The sequence below is a fragment of the Hypomesus nipponensis genome, chromosome 4, assembly GCF_054491055.1.
Source record: "Hypomesus nipponensis isolate SF chromosome 4, ASM5449105v1, whole genome shotgun sequence".
Taxonomy (NCBI): domain Eukaryota; kingdom Metazoa; phylum Chordata; class Actinopteri; order Osmeriformes; family Osmeridae; genus Hypomesus; species Hypomesus nipponensis.
Window position 1 is genome coordinate 2589454 of NC_140364.1, and position 12946 is coordinate 2602399.

The following is a 12946-nucleotide window of genomic DNA, read 5'->3' on the forward strand; positions in this document are numbered from 1 at the left end:
GCTTTCCATTCAGATACTTGATCCATGGATCCATGGCACCATCCCCCAAAGTGCTAACCCCATCCCTGTGGCACTCCAGGTAGAACCATCCAAATCATCATTAGGATTCAATTATTTGAATGGATTGTGAAAATGGCCAAATCTTTCAACCAGGTTTGGAAAAACGACTTCAATCGTTCCTCTAGGGTAAGCTTCTTCAAAGAACACCAGACCATGTCCAAATCCCAGTACCCGTAGCAACACTATCCCCATACGACGCTGAGATGAACTAAACAATGAAAAAAAAAGACTAACTGCGGACAGTCCCACAAACACTGCGAGCGTGTTTGTGTCTTTATTAGGAGGTCAACCTTCCATTGGGTGCTTCTCATGTTCTCTTTAGATACCTACGCTCTGACCTACCAAAGAAGAGAAGAAAAAAACGTCTTCTTCTGTGGTACAAAAAGCAGCGAAGGCCAGCAAAGGCCGAGGTCACTTTGGGAGGACCATGGCGATACCGAGGCAGGTATGTAAAGAGACTGCAGGTGAGCACATGGAGGGGAGCAGCACATTGGTTGGAGCCGGGGGGGAAGGGGGGGTGGAGGAAGATGAAGGAGGCGCATTCAAAACAGGAGGATGAATACTGTACCGAGTTCACCAACCTGGGAAAGGTGGGGATGGAGGAGAGGGGGATTCGGCGGGCTTATCTCTCTCTTGCGCGCACACTCTCTCTCTCTGCCCGAAGAGGCAGAATCACCCCAAATTCTGCTTTCCTCTGGACAGTCTCCTCATCCCGAGTGGGCCAGAATTAGCATGGCTGTTGTTTGTGTTGTTTCAATGCCTGTCTGCGCACCACCAGGTGTTGTTCAAAGCCAGAATTTCTCTCCGAAATCGAATCAAAGTGTTGCCGAGTAAACACCGCCTGGAGGACAAAAGACTTACCGCGGGAAACGGGCTTAAAAGTTCTCATATTTATTTTATGGTTGTCTTGTGCAAAGAGCCAACAGATTGCAGTAGAGGCTTAAGAGGTGCCGCAAGCACTCACGGGAAGCCTCTTCTCCTTCTTTTATTTATTATTTTTTTCAGGACAAGTTAGACACGGGGAGCTTAATGCATTTGAAATCGTCCGTGAGAATTTCAAGAGGCTTTTAGGGTTAGATGCGAGTAGTGGAGCAGATATGTGGGTCCACTCTCTCATCGTCATGGTATGAGAGCATTCCAGGTTAAGGATCCGCGAGGGTCATTTGTTTTCAATATCCTCAACAGAATGGAATATGTCATCAGAATATGTGTTTACTTCCGTCCTGTGACTGTTTGGCGCCTGTGGCCCCTTCACTGTGTTTATCTCTAGAAGGCCTTTGGAAGCCCACTTTGACATTTTGATCTTTAAAATAGCCCAAATAATAAGTTGTTTCATACAAGACAAATAAACCTGTTCAAACACTGCTAAAATGACTCCTTCCTCCCTTGCTAGAGGAAATCCCTGATCAAACACGACCAGGTTGGTGACAGACCAACTCCTCCACAGACATAGCTTTCACCAACCAGACCAGGGATTACTACCAGGATGGAAGAAAAAGAGGGAGGGAGGGACTGAGGGAAGGAAGAAGAGGAGAAAGATGGGCGAAGGAAGGAAGTTAGGGAGGGAGGGAGGGAGGGAGGGAGGGAGGGAGGGAGGGAGGGAGGGAGGGAGGGAGGGAGGGAGGGAGGGAGGGAGGGAGGGAGGGAGGGAGGGAGGGAGGGAGGGAGGGAGGGAGGGAGGGAGGGAGGGAGGGAGGGAGGGAGGGAGGGAGGGAGGGAGCAGGAAAAGGAAAAGGAAAAGGAAAAGGAAAAGGAAAAGGAAAAGGAAAAGGAAAAGGAAAAGGAAAAGGAAGGAAGTCGAAGGAAGGAATGATGGAAGTAAGGCAGCACCCTCCAACACAACCCTGTTCAGAAGGCAGTCCACATAGCAGGGAGAGTCCCAGCCAAGCCCCCGTGGCGTGAGTCCATGGTTCGGACATCCCACTCCCTGTCCCAGACAGTCGGCGGGCTGTAACCCGGGCTAGCAGTCACTACGCTCTGACACCAGAAGAATGTTGTGGCTCGCTTCACTTGGGGACTGGCCAAACGGTGTCCCACACAAACAAGCATCCGTCTGGAGCTCCTACTGCCTACTGTCATTTACCCTACAGTAACAAGGAGATTCTTCGCAGTGGTGGCTTGCATTCTTCCTACTGTACAGTTGCAGACACCACATACAATTGATGCAGACCATCTTTGTGTGGTGCTCTAAGCTATTACAAAGCATTGTTGTCTGAAGGTTACAAAGTACGCCAGAAAACTGGGCTCCTTTTGATGTAGGATGTCATTACAAAGATTTGATAAATGTTGATGAAATACTTAGGTGTCGTTTTTTTTAGCAACAAAACATTGCTTTTTCATTAGTAAGTGAAAGCGGCTTTGCCCTTTGAAGTAGTTGGAAGTTTAATCATAACACAATGTTACAGGGAAATGTAAAAATGATTAATAATCCAAAAAAAAGTAATGGACAAAAGCTGCACATCAAAATGAGCAAAGATAGGAGAGAGAGAGAGAGAGAGAGAGAGAGAGAGAGAGAGAGAGAGAGAGAGAGAAAGAAGCCTGATAAAGAGCGAGGTATTAGAGAGAGAAAGGTGAAAGGGAGAAAGCGACACTCAGAGGTGGTGTTTACCTTGACCCTGAGTTGGCATGGGGAGGAGAGACACCAGCGCTAGACAGAGCACAGGGGCCCAGGTCTTCACTCTGCCCATCTGCATCCTTCACACTCGCTTCGATCACTGCACCTGTGCACATGGGACAGCAGAGTCAGGAACAAACACGGACAAGAATGCCCCAAAGAAAGAAAAAGGAAAGAACAGATATGCCCCCAAGGATTTGGAGGTCAAGTCTCCCATGAATAACACGGTCTGGAGCAATTGCTCTACTGTACTGTAGGCTTGTCCTGTAAACCTTTGCAAAACACCACTTTGTATTCATTTATTTAATTTAGGGGATGGTAAAGAAATGTTTGGTTCTGTTTGCTGAGGGACACTTGTGCGATTTGCACAGAATAAAAGGACGTGCACCCTAATTCAGCCTAATTCACCGAAGATGAGTTTAACCTCAAAATGATAGGTATCTAAATGATAAATTATATGTTTTGAGTTACATGAATTCTTCCCATTTGCAAACATTGCCCATTCCAGTAGACTACAGTCCAACAAATTACTACAAAAACCGAGACAGAACATAGGATGATTAGATGCATCCCTTTCCGTTCCACGCATGAAAGCGGCAGACCTATCATTTGATCAGTTAAACGATGAACATGCCACGCTGATGAAATCACGCTATTATAAAGCGTTGATGGCAACTCAACCGGGACACCATATTATTATCTGAAGATATCAAAGCAGACAAATCGCTATTAAAACAGTATTTCACTGCAGGCTACTCATAAACATTTTACAGGTGAAGCCTAGGCTATAGCAAGGTAACTGTAAAGGCGGCTGCGTTTATTTTATCTTATAGTCAACAAAAGGACCATACGGAGAAGAGACCAAAGTTACCGATTGTAGGCTTCTGTACGGAAGCATCGTGCCACATTTTGGCGAAGCTACAAACAAAGTTGTGCGCGCCAAAGAAAACTGGCACAGGTAAACTGCCCTGCACGCGCATGTACGACCACCGCGCAAAAAAGAACAATTAATCACATTTTCAACAAAATATAAGCAGACAAAACATAAAAATAAAAAGTCTAACATAATACCTTTTCAAAGCATATGTTGAATGGTTCAAAATCCCTTATTGTATCCAAGCCCACCAGCGCGTGTCCTCGCTTGCCGGCTGTGCTCCAAACTATCCTCAGCTCGCGCTCCTTCAGTTGAGACTTGCGAGGAAGGTGGGTGTATCCCGCGCGCTATTCATTTACCCATCCCTCGAGCTATTCATTCCTTCACCTCGTTTCATCTTGAGCGAGGGAGAGAGGCAAATAAATATGTTAAGGAGGCTGATGAAGAGACGTTTGAAGAAGGGAATCTGACCCCTGAAGGCACCTGTTTTGTTGCCTGGGGTCGATGACCCCCCACCCTTTCTCTTCTGTTCGTTGGCAGAATTCGTGCTATTTTGGTCTGCAGCGCGAGGCTACCTGGCCCACATGGTCGTCAAGGGGAACTGGCAACATGTAAATATGGGTGGGAAAAAAAACTATCGACTTAGAGGGCTGTGGAAAAAATATGTTTCTCCATTGTTTATGATGGTAAACGACGTGATCGTTTTGGGGTTCTTCCACCAGTCTTCTTATTTATAAAAAAAATCAAAATAACATATAATAATTAGAAGAAGCATATGTTTCCATATTGTCTTGACAGGTCAACCTTATCACCATATCAGGTGCCATGGCATTCTGATGCCCTGAAGTTCTCAGTCTCCAAACATCTGTTTGTGTTTGTTTTCATTCCTGCTATCTAACCATCACTATCATCACAGATCTGAATGTTGTTCTTGGCCCACAAGCAACAAACGCTGTCATATTGAAAACTAGGTTTGTCCATGTGGCTATGACTATGAAGTTATGTAATGCATCCCCCCCCCCCCCCCACACACACACACACACACACACACTCACACACACGCACACAACTCAATATTATTTGTGGCCTACAGGAACTTCCTGCATTAAAGGGATTGCATTTCAAACACGACACTGGTCAATCAAATTAAATAAAGTAAGTACACTCTAGCACTGGTTCTAATCTGAATCCAGCTGAACTGAACGAACAAACTGAAGCCCCGACTACGTCCAGCCCCCATCCCCCCCACCCTCAACTCCTCCGCCAAATGTGTCTCAGCACGCAGACAGAGGGAGAGAGCGGAATGCCCCTTCCAGCATCCCATAACCATCTCCATGACAGCGAGGTCGCGAGCATGACAAGAGGTGGAAGGGTTTCAACTTTGGAAAACCAATTACGCGTGGAATCCCTTTTAGCACCTTTTTTTTTTTTATCATCGGAGGCCCCCATTGAGGTTTACCCTCTACGGTGAGTTATGGACAGTAATGAGACGTGTGTGGTTACACTGTCTTTCTCACAGTGTGTGGAGTCGTTCATTTGTCAACTGAGGGTGCAGAGATGGAGCTGAGCTGGATTGGTTAAGGTCACTCCTCACTATCCATCCTGCCCCCCCACCCTGTCAAATTACAAAGTTTCTATACAGGTGCAGCACTGGATGTGATACTTGCATGATGCTTTTATTAGGGGGGACTTGGAGGGTTAAACCTACGACCTCGTGCAGGCAAAGACTCAAACATTGAGCTAGACCCCCTCCCTCAGCCATAAGTACTTGTCTTACAACTGTTCGTGTGCTTGACCTGTGCTGAATCTGAACTTGACCCTTGACCCAAGTCTGGGTTTAAAGTCTACCTTTTTCTTCCTGACAGGAGATAGTGTGTCCCCGTTCTGCCGAGGAAGAAGATTCCACCTTTGTGTAAGTGAGTGATATTTCTTATACTTCAGTGTTTACAAACGTGTGATTTTGACTTCTGCCGTTTTTAGAGGAAATGAAAAGTTTAATTATGGCACAAAAATAACTTCCATAATATTTTATCACAAAAGCCAACCATGTTTTATTAACTAATGGGGATAGGAAGATGACAGCATCTTGAATTCTCATCTCAAATTAGACTGTTAACATTAAGATAGCCAGACTCTTTACAGACAAACTGTGCTGGACAGAGAGTTACTACACATTCTGACAACCAAAGGATGTGGACAGAGCTATGGTTAACCATAGAAGAAGGTTTCAAATAAAAGCTGCAGATGAAACGTTTCTTGAACGTAAGATTAAATGTAGAACTGTAGGATTCTTTATAGAACCCTGTTAAGGATCATAAAGTTTCATATAAAACCCTGCTAAAGATCATAAAGTTGTATATAGAACCCTGCTAAGGATCATAACGTTCCATATAAAAACTTGCTCAGGATCATAAAATAATATATACATATTTATATACCCCCTTCAGTCGTAGGTTTCCATTGGTTGTTGAAATGTAGTTCAACCCGACTTAACTAGAGAACACTACACTGCACAGCATGACACATACTGCCCCCTTCTGGTCACTCACTGGTCAGGATTCTGTGGTGTGTTGCAAAACAACCCCCCTTTTGTGTTGGTCTGATGGTCACTTAATGATTTGACAAAGTCCATGTGATTTTGTGACTGTCAAGATTAAATTCCAATCTTTAGGTCATTTTATAGTTCATGCTATGGTCATTTGATTTTAACTTTGGTCATTTGGCTTTAACTTGCAACAAGAATGACTTCCTTACCTGACCCAAAATTATATCTGTATTTGTATGCTTACTGACTAGTGTCTTATCCTGTTTATTATGTTGGTCAGAGTGTGCAGTACTCTACACAAGGACTCACATCGTATCTGTTAAGGTTTAACATTTAATGAAAGCAACGCTGTACATGTAGTTCAGGATTCAGGAATAATCAAGACAATCAACACCCAAGTTCCACCCAAGTTCCTAAATTGTCTTATTTTTTTATACAATGATGGTTGGAATATATAAAATAAGAGCATAAGAGAACGTCATATAAGAAACATTTTATAACAATATGTACAGTTCAAAAGAAAGTTATGGCACTACTCAACAGTCATGTAGGAATTGGACCACATTATGTGTGATAAAAACATTTGATTTCATTTTAGATTCAATAAAAATGATCGAAAGATTTAAATATTGTTACTAAATTCAATACGAATGACTCTAAAAACAAAACATATTCCTGATAATGAACATGCTGTGCTTGCAGGAAGTGTAAGGCTTGTTGTTGCAGTGAGTAACACTTCGGCTCATAACACCTCATAAGCTTCTCCTAGGCAACCTGTAGGACAAAGGGAGAGCCGGCAATAGCGTAAACAGGCTAGTCTGTTTCATTCAAGTAAGCTTTTTCCTCATGTCTCCTCCTTTCCCCTTTCATTCCTCAAATCTGAAAAGCTTTGTTTGGTTTGAACGGCAAGGTTTGAATAAAGGAGGACATTGAAGGCTCTATCACACTGGCCGGTTTGTCTTAGATCTGATAGGGGGGCAGGGAACAAGGTGACGTGGGAGGAGACCACTTTGTGGATGGGGACACACTCCAAGGGGGGAAATGAGGTGGCAAACAGGGTCAAAAGTCAAAACAGTGGAACACAAGGCAGGTTTGTCTCCCTGTGTGTTTGTGTGGAGGGATGGGATTATCATCATACCAGTCATATCTCTGGGGAGGATTCATTGTTGCAGTGTCATCGCTCCTGTCCCACGTTGATGATGTCAGCACACAGAGTTCCATGTCAAAGTCTGCAGGATACTGGATGGATTTGTGAACCCAGTGGTTCCCTGACTGAAAAGCCTTCCCTAGTTGATGACGCTGCCAGGTTGACTGGAGTAAACAATCAAATGTCCATCCAACTTCATCCAGCGTCATGAAACTTTATCCAAAGTCACAAATCTTCTTTCAACATCCTTTCAACGTGGGCCTCAGCAGTCTGCCTCCTCCATGATCTCCATGACTACAGTTCGCGGTCCGGTGAGGATGAGGTTGCTGACAGTTTTGTAGTCTGAGGAGAGCACGTTTACGCCGTTGACCGAAACCACAAACTGGCACACCTAGGAAGAACCAGGAACATCGAATATCAGTTTCAGGTCTCATTTAGGCTCATAGTGTGCATCGCCTGGCTTTATGTACGTGGTATGCCACCTGTTAACTGTAAGACATGTAAAATGTCAAAATGTCTTTTAAAGGTTTCATTTGGACTTGAATTAAACACTACAACTCCAAACAAAAACAACAAATCCCATGATGCATTGCACGCGTGTTCACCTTCATGCCAGCGGCCGCAGCAGGGCCACTGGGGTCCACAGCCTGGATGTGACACGGCCCGTTGCCTCGCACCACAAACCCCCAGCCCACTGCGTCACCCACGATCTGCACAGGATCACATTAGGATGACAGGAAACGCATCACAGTGAGGTTGGTGGATGTCTGTGAGCTACTCTGAAGCCTTTGGTGGCGTTGGTTGTAAAATGGCATGCACACACACAATTTGATTGGATGATACTGTATTTTTGACTTTGTACCGTGAATGTTCTCCTGGTGTAGGGACTTCCTGGTCTCTGTAGCTCTTCTGGACTCACTGGTCTCTTCAACACTGTCAATTCAACACAGGTTATCAACAGAGCTCCAGTGTTATGAAACATGGTGTTTCCTGTTTTCAATGTGCGTGGGTTTTTTGTTGTATCTGGTACCTGATTTGGGGTTGTAGAGCACGGAAGAGGAAGACCTGAGAACTGGGACCTGTCTGCAGTAGCTGCTGTCACTTTTGCTCCTCTGCCTGCCTCCTTCCCCTCTGGACACCATCTTCCCTGACTTAGATGGAGTGACTTGAGAGGGAAATGGAGGGGGACAAGAGAAAGGGGGAGAGACAGATGGAGGGAAAGAAAGTTTAGAGAAAAGGAGAGGGTAGAGGAGAGAAAAGGAGAGAAAGGAGACAAATGCAGGAGGGTAAGAAAATAAAAAGGATGAGAGTAAAAGAGAAATATGTTATGAAATGCTTTGTAGTTGTCATCATCTTTATGGCAGTGTTGACTGAGCACCTTGACACCGCCATCCTCATTGCCCTCGCCAAATCTACTCCTTCAAAGTGATAAGCTACTGTTGCTCATCAAATATGCTATCAAATAACTATTTACCCTCTAATGAACTCACCCTGGATCCAGCTATCAGTATTAGTGATACTTCCCCACAACTAAGTCAACTTTGACCTCCTTTACCACAGTACCACACTGGTAACCAAAGCCACTGACAGCGCAAAAAAGGGAAGACCTACTTTTTTTTTTATTACTGAAATATAAAACAATGTCAATAAGAAATCACTATCAATATAACAGAACAGTTCGCCTATTGTATCAGTAGTGTCTTTGAAAGTATTCATCTGTTGTGTTTGACGTGGGTTGCACTGGATTATATAACCTAAAATCCACAGAAAAGACTATTCTACCAGCAACGTTTTCAGTGTGATAACACAGCATAAAACCCCCCAAATCTTAAATAAAAACTTCCAAATATCACTGTTAAAATCTTTCACACACATCTTCTGTAAGGACCCAGTCAGAGCTCAACTCACCACCTGTACGAGGTCCCATGATCTGGCAGCTGTGCCTTGGAGGCTGGTCAACTGGCAAACGGGAGTGCCCTGTGGGTGAAGGTGCCAGGAACAGAGTGCAGGTGAGGCGAGGAGGCCTGGATGGAAGTAGGGAGAAGAGGCCTGGACGAAGGAAAGCAGAGGAGGCCTGGACGAAGGCAGGGACAGGAGGCCTGGATGGACGTATGATGAGGAGGCCTGGATGGACGTATGATGACGAGGCAGGAGACTGTAGGCGTAGGGCTCAGGTGTGGTTCCAGCAACTGAGGTCTGGCGGCAGGATAGGATGAGGATTCTGTAAGGTCTGGGAGAGATGGTGGCTTCTGCCTCGGTTGTAAAGTCTGCAGGCTGGCTGGGCTAAAGGAAGGTAAATGTTAAACCATAGAGCAAACAGACTGACCCACTGACGGAGGGAGGGAGGGTTATATGAAAGAGGGCGGGAGGGAAGGTGGGAGGAAGAGTGGTAATGTTGGTGTGAGAGAGAGACAGAGAGAGAGAGAAAGAGAGAGAGAGAGAGAGAGAGAGAGAGAGAGAGAGAGAGAGAGAGAGAGAGAGAGAGAGAGAGAGAGAGAGAGAGAGAGAGAGAGAGAGAGAGAGAAAGGTTGGGAGAAAGGAGGGAGAGTTGGATGGTTGCCAGGCTGTAGCGGAGGTAGATAAGAGGGGAAAGAGCAGCTGGGATCATTAATGGTCTAATGGGATAGAAGGGGGAGGGAGGGAGAGATAGAGGGAGGGAGGGATGTATAGATAGATGTAGGGAGTGAAGGATGAAGGAGAAACACTGGAGTTTTCCACAATCCACTCGTGGTCATGCTCAATTGAAACACTTGAGATGACCATTTCCTCAAGCCGCACAATGTAGGAGTACTAACCTGTGGAAACAATCCCAATGGGATTTGTAGATCCGTTTGTGTCATAATAGCCCTACAGCTATTCCCCTTATAAAAACGAACTCACCTAATTTGGCATGTTCGGGTTTCCATGACATTTGAATGGAGGGAATCTCTTGAGTAACTAAAGTGGTAGAAAGAGGAAGTATGTCTATGTTTGTATTTGGAGGGGACGGGATCAATGGAAATGACCAGATCAATAACAAGAACAACAACAACACTGTTGTTGTATTCGTCACACAGAGATAGTAGTACTCGTACATTCCATGCCAGGAACGAAATGAACATTCCGGACTGCTTACAACTCAACTCAGTTTAATCATTAGACAAAGGTTAATTGAATGGAAAGTACAGTAAGCCTTTCACAAAATAAAACCTGTTAGCATCACTGGTTTTGATGACTATTTTTACCAAACTAACCAATATTAATGACTTAATATACAATAATACATATATATGTATACCTATATATATGTGTCTACAATGATACAATGCTTTTTTAACTGACAGATCAGTTCACATTTTTTTATATGATTAAGATTACTACATTATTATTAGGCGCCGATAACAAATGACCATGGGCGTTTTGAGGACAGACATTTAAGGTATATGAAAGAAGATGCTCCCATCTAGTGGTGGTAACCTGTAATTGAAACAGGTGAGAAAATGTAAACAAAAATAAATCTGCACATTCTCAGTATAGTACCACTACTAACCAGTAGAGTGAGTGGGCCAACATTGCGACATGGTATTGAAAGAAATTTGAAGTACAATCAACTGCCTATTTATCAAAGAGCCAGATGGGTAAAACTTGAATGTTGATACTGAACTTGTGATTATTTCCTTCTAACTTTTAATTACTTCCGTCATTTCTAAATTCTCTACACTCCTGCCCTCCCCTCCCTGATTAAAAATCTTGCTCCGCTAGAGTCTAACCTTTACTGTTAAAGGATAATGTAAACTTACATGGCAGGTATTAAGGCGCTGCAATGATGTGACCCCCCTCTAGCCTAACCCCCCACCCCCGGCCTCCCATACATACCTTGCTAATGTGTTTCATTTGTGTACCAATCGAGTACTCTGGAGAGAAATTACCCCCTCCCCATCCCCCCCACCCCCATCTCCCCCGCCCCTGCCCCCCCTCCCCCCCCCGCCTTCCTATAAGTCCTCTACACCTCTCCCTAACTCTCTCCATGTTCACACACACCTACACCTCTGCCCCACTAGTTCCTGGTAGTCCAACTATTTTGTTTTCAACCTGTTTGTACTGATATTCCTCTGTTTGCTCCGGGTCAGTGGGTCTGAACAGAGTGTAGCCTGTGTGGGTGTTAGCAGGAAGCCACAACCTTTGGTTCAGTAGCTCACTGTCTTGGGCCTCTCTGAGGACAACAGGTCTGGCTGGCGTACTGCATTGTGGGATACAGGAGGAAGGATCGAGGCAGGGATTGGGGACGCAAAAATAATGATTTGGATGTTGGCTGCCAAAAATACTCGAAATCCTGTTTAGTCTTTTTTTTCCATGTATGGATCGTACTGTGTGTGTGGGTGTGTGTGTGTGTGTGTGTGTGTGTGTGCACGTGTGTTTGTGAACGCTCACATTTTGTAGGGGCAAATATTTACAAACTTTGGACAAAGTACAGTGGTGTCTCATTCTGATGTCTCATCATATTTGTTTTATTTTCACTTTCAAGCAATACACTTCTCCATATATTCACTTATATACCACTTCAATAACAAGTGTAACAAAGTTAACCACTTCATAAGATCTCACTCCCACATTGTTATAGTTTAGGCAAACACTTCACTCCAGAATCAAAGCTGACGTACTTTAGAGTTTTCTTAAGCCACAATGTGAGAACTAAAAGCTTCTCCCAAACTTTTGAAAGGAGGCTTTATCTCTCTGGCCTTGTGCTGGCAGGACTGTCCAATCAGAGTGCTCAAAAGTAAAGCCTGTCAGCTAGTGCCTGAGGGCCTTAGGAAATATCTGCCCAATCCTGAGCCGGAACTGTCATATTAGTCCCGGTAGGAGTGTGGAGGTGAATGAGTCCTTTCTTAGAACCGAGACAGATCTCCACAGGTGGGGACACGACCAGGAAACCCAACTCAGCTCCTCTTCCTCTGGGGATCAGGAAGGTAAGCGTGGCCCAAGGGTGTTGGGGGTGCACAGGCCAATCAGATGTCTCCATGCATGGACCAGGTAATCCCTGGCCAGGGGCCGAGAGAGACAGGAGAAGCTTCTAGACTCCAGCTGTGACATTTAACCTCGCACAGCCCCCTGCCAATACCTTCACCAGCCTTCCCCAACTCTCCCCAGCCCCCCACCAGCCCTCCCCAGCCCTCCCAAACCCTCCCATAACCTCCCCAGTCCTCCACCTGCCCTCCCCAGCCCTCCCTTACCTTCCCCAGCCCTCCCTTACCTTCCCCAGTCCTCCCTTACCCTCCCCAGTCCTCCACCTGCCCTCCCCAGCCCCCCACCAGCCCTCCCCAGCCCTCCCCAGTCCTCCCCAAACTTTACCAATCCTCCCCTGCCCTCCCCAACTTTCCTCAGCCCTCCTTGATCAAGCTCAGCCCTCCCCAGCCCTCCCCTACCCTCCCCAGTCCTCCCCCTACCCTCCCCAGTCCTCCACCAGCCCTCCCCAGCCCTCCCCAACTCTCCCCAGTCCCCCCCAAACTTTCCCAATCCCCCCCAAGTCTCCTCAGCCCTCCTTGATCAAGCTCAGCCCTCCCCAGTCCTCCCCCAGCCTCCCCTGACTCTTCCCCGACCCTCCCGGGGCCTCCTGACTGTTGCACCTTTGTTTCTGCCTCCCGTCATGCTAACATGAGCACCGCCGCGGGGACAACAGTGCTCTGATCTGTTCCAAAGCTGCAATGCCTCTTCCAAGAAGACCCCCCC

At 45.7% G+C, this 12946-nt stretch overlaps 2 protein-coding genes across 3 annotated transcripts in view; both read right to left on the reverse strand.

Moving 5' to 3' along the window:
* Window positions 1-3858, reverse strand: part of col14a1b (collagen, type XIV, alpha 1b) — a 62023-nt gene extending 58165 nt beyond the window's left edge. Inside the window, exons 1-2 of the mRNA XM_084695667.1 lie at window positions 3746-3858; window positions 2669-2780 (exon numbers count right to left, since the gene is read on the reverse strand). Of these exons, the coding sequence (XP_084551793.1) occupies window positions 2669-2753 (85 nt within the window). The 5' untranslated portion in view covers window positions 2754-2780; window positions 3746-3858. The remainder of the gene's footprint in view (window positions 1-2668; window positions 2781-3745) is intronic.
* Window positions 3859-6412: 2554 nt separating this feature from the next.
* On the reverse strand, window positions 6413-9568 carry LOC146294994 (DEP domain-containing mTOR-interacting protein-like). 2 transcript variants are annotated; one of them, XR_014753249.1, is made up of 6 exons: window positions 9149-9568; window positions 8271-8405; window positions 8103-8173; window positions 7846-7950; window positions 7232-7631; window positions 6413-6867 (listed from the first exon to the last, which is right to left on the reverse strand). XR_014753249.1 is itself a non-coding variant. In XM_084695670.1 (5 exons), the coding sequence occupies exons 1-5, from the start codon at window positions 9165-9167 to the stop codon at window positions 7503-7505; spliced, it is 459 nt and encodes a 152-aa protein (XP_084551796.1). In that variant the 5' UTR covers window positions 9168-9568; the 3' UTR covers window positions 6413-7502. The 2 variants fall into 2 exon arrangements, 1 of the variants encoding a protein (XP_084551796.1); XM_084695670.1 differs by having other exon boundaries at window positions 6413-7631.
* Between the last annotated feature and the right edge of the window lie 3378 nt (window positions 9569-12946).

Bases quoted from the DNA above. Each gene is read 5' to 3' on its own strand.
- LOC146294994 (XM_084695670.1), bottom strand. The intron at 8,174-8,270 runs GTACCAGATACA...TTGAATTGACAG, and splicing joins GCTCTACAACCCCAAATCAG to TGTTGAAGAGACCAGTGAGT. The intron at 7,951-8,102 runs GTACAAAGTCAA...GATCCTGTGCAG, and splicing joins ACACCAGGAGAACATTCACG to ATCGTGGGTGACGCAGTGGG.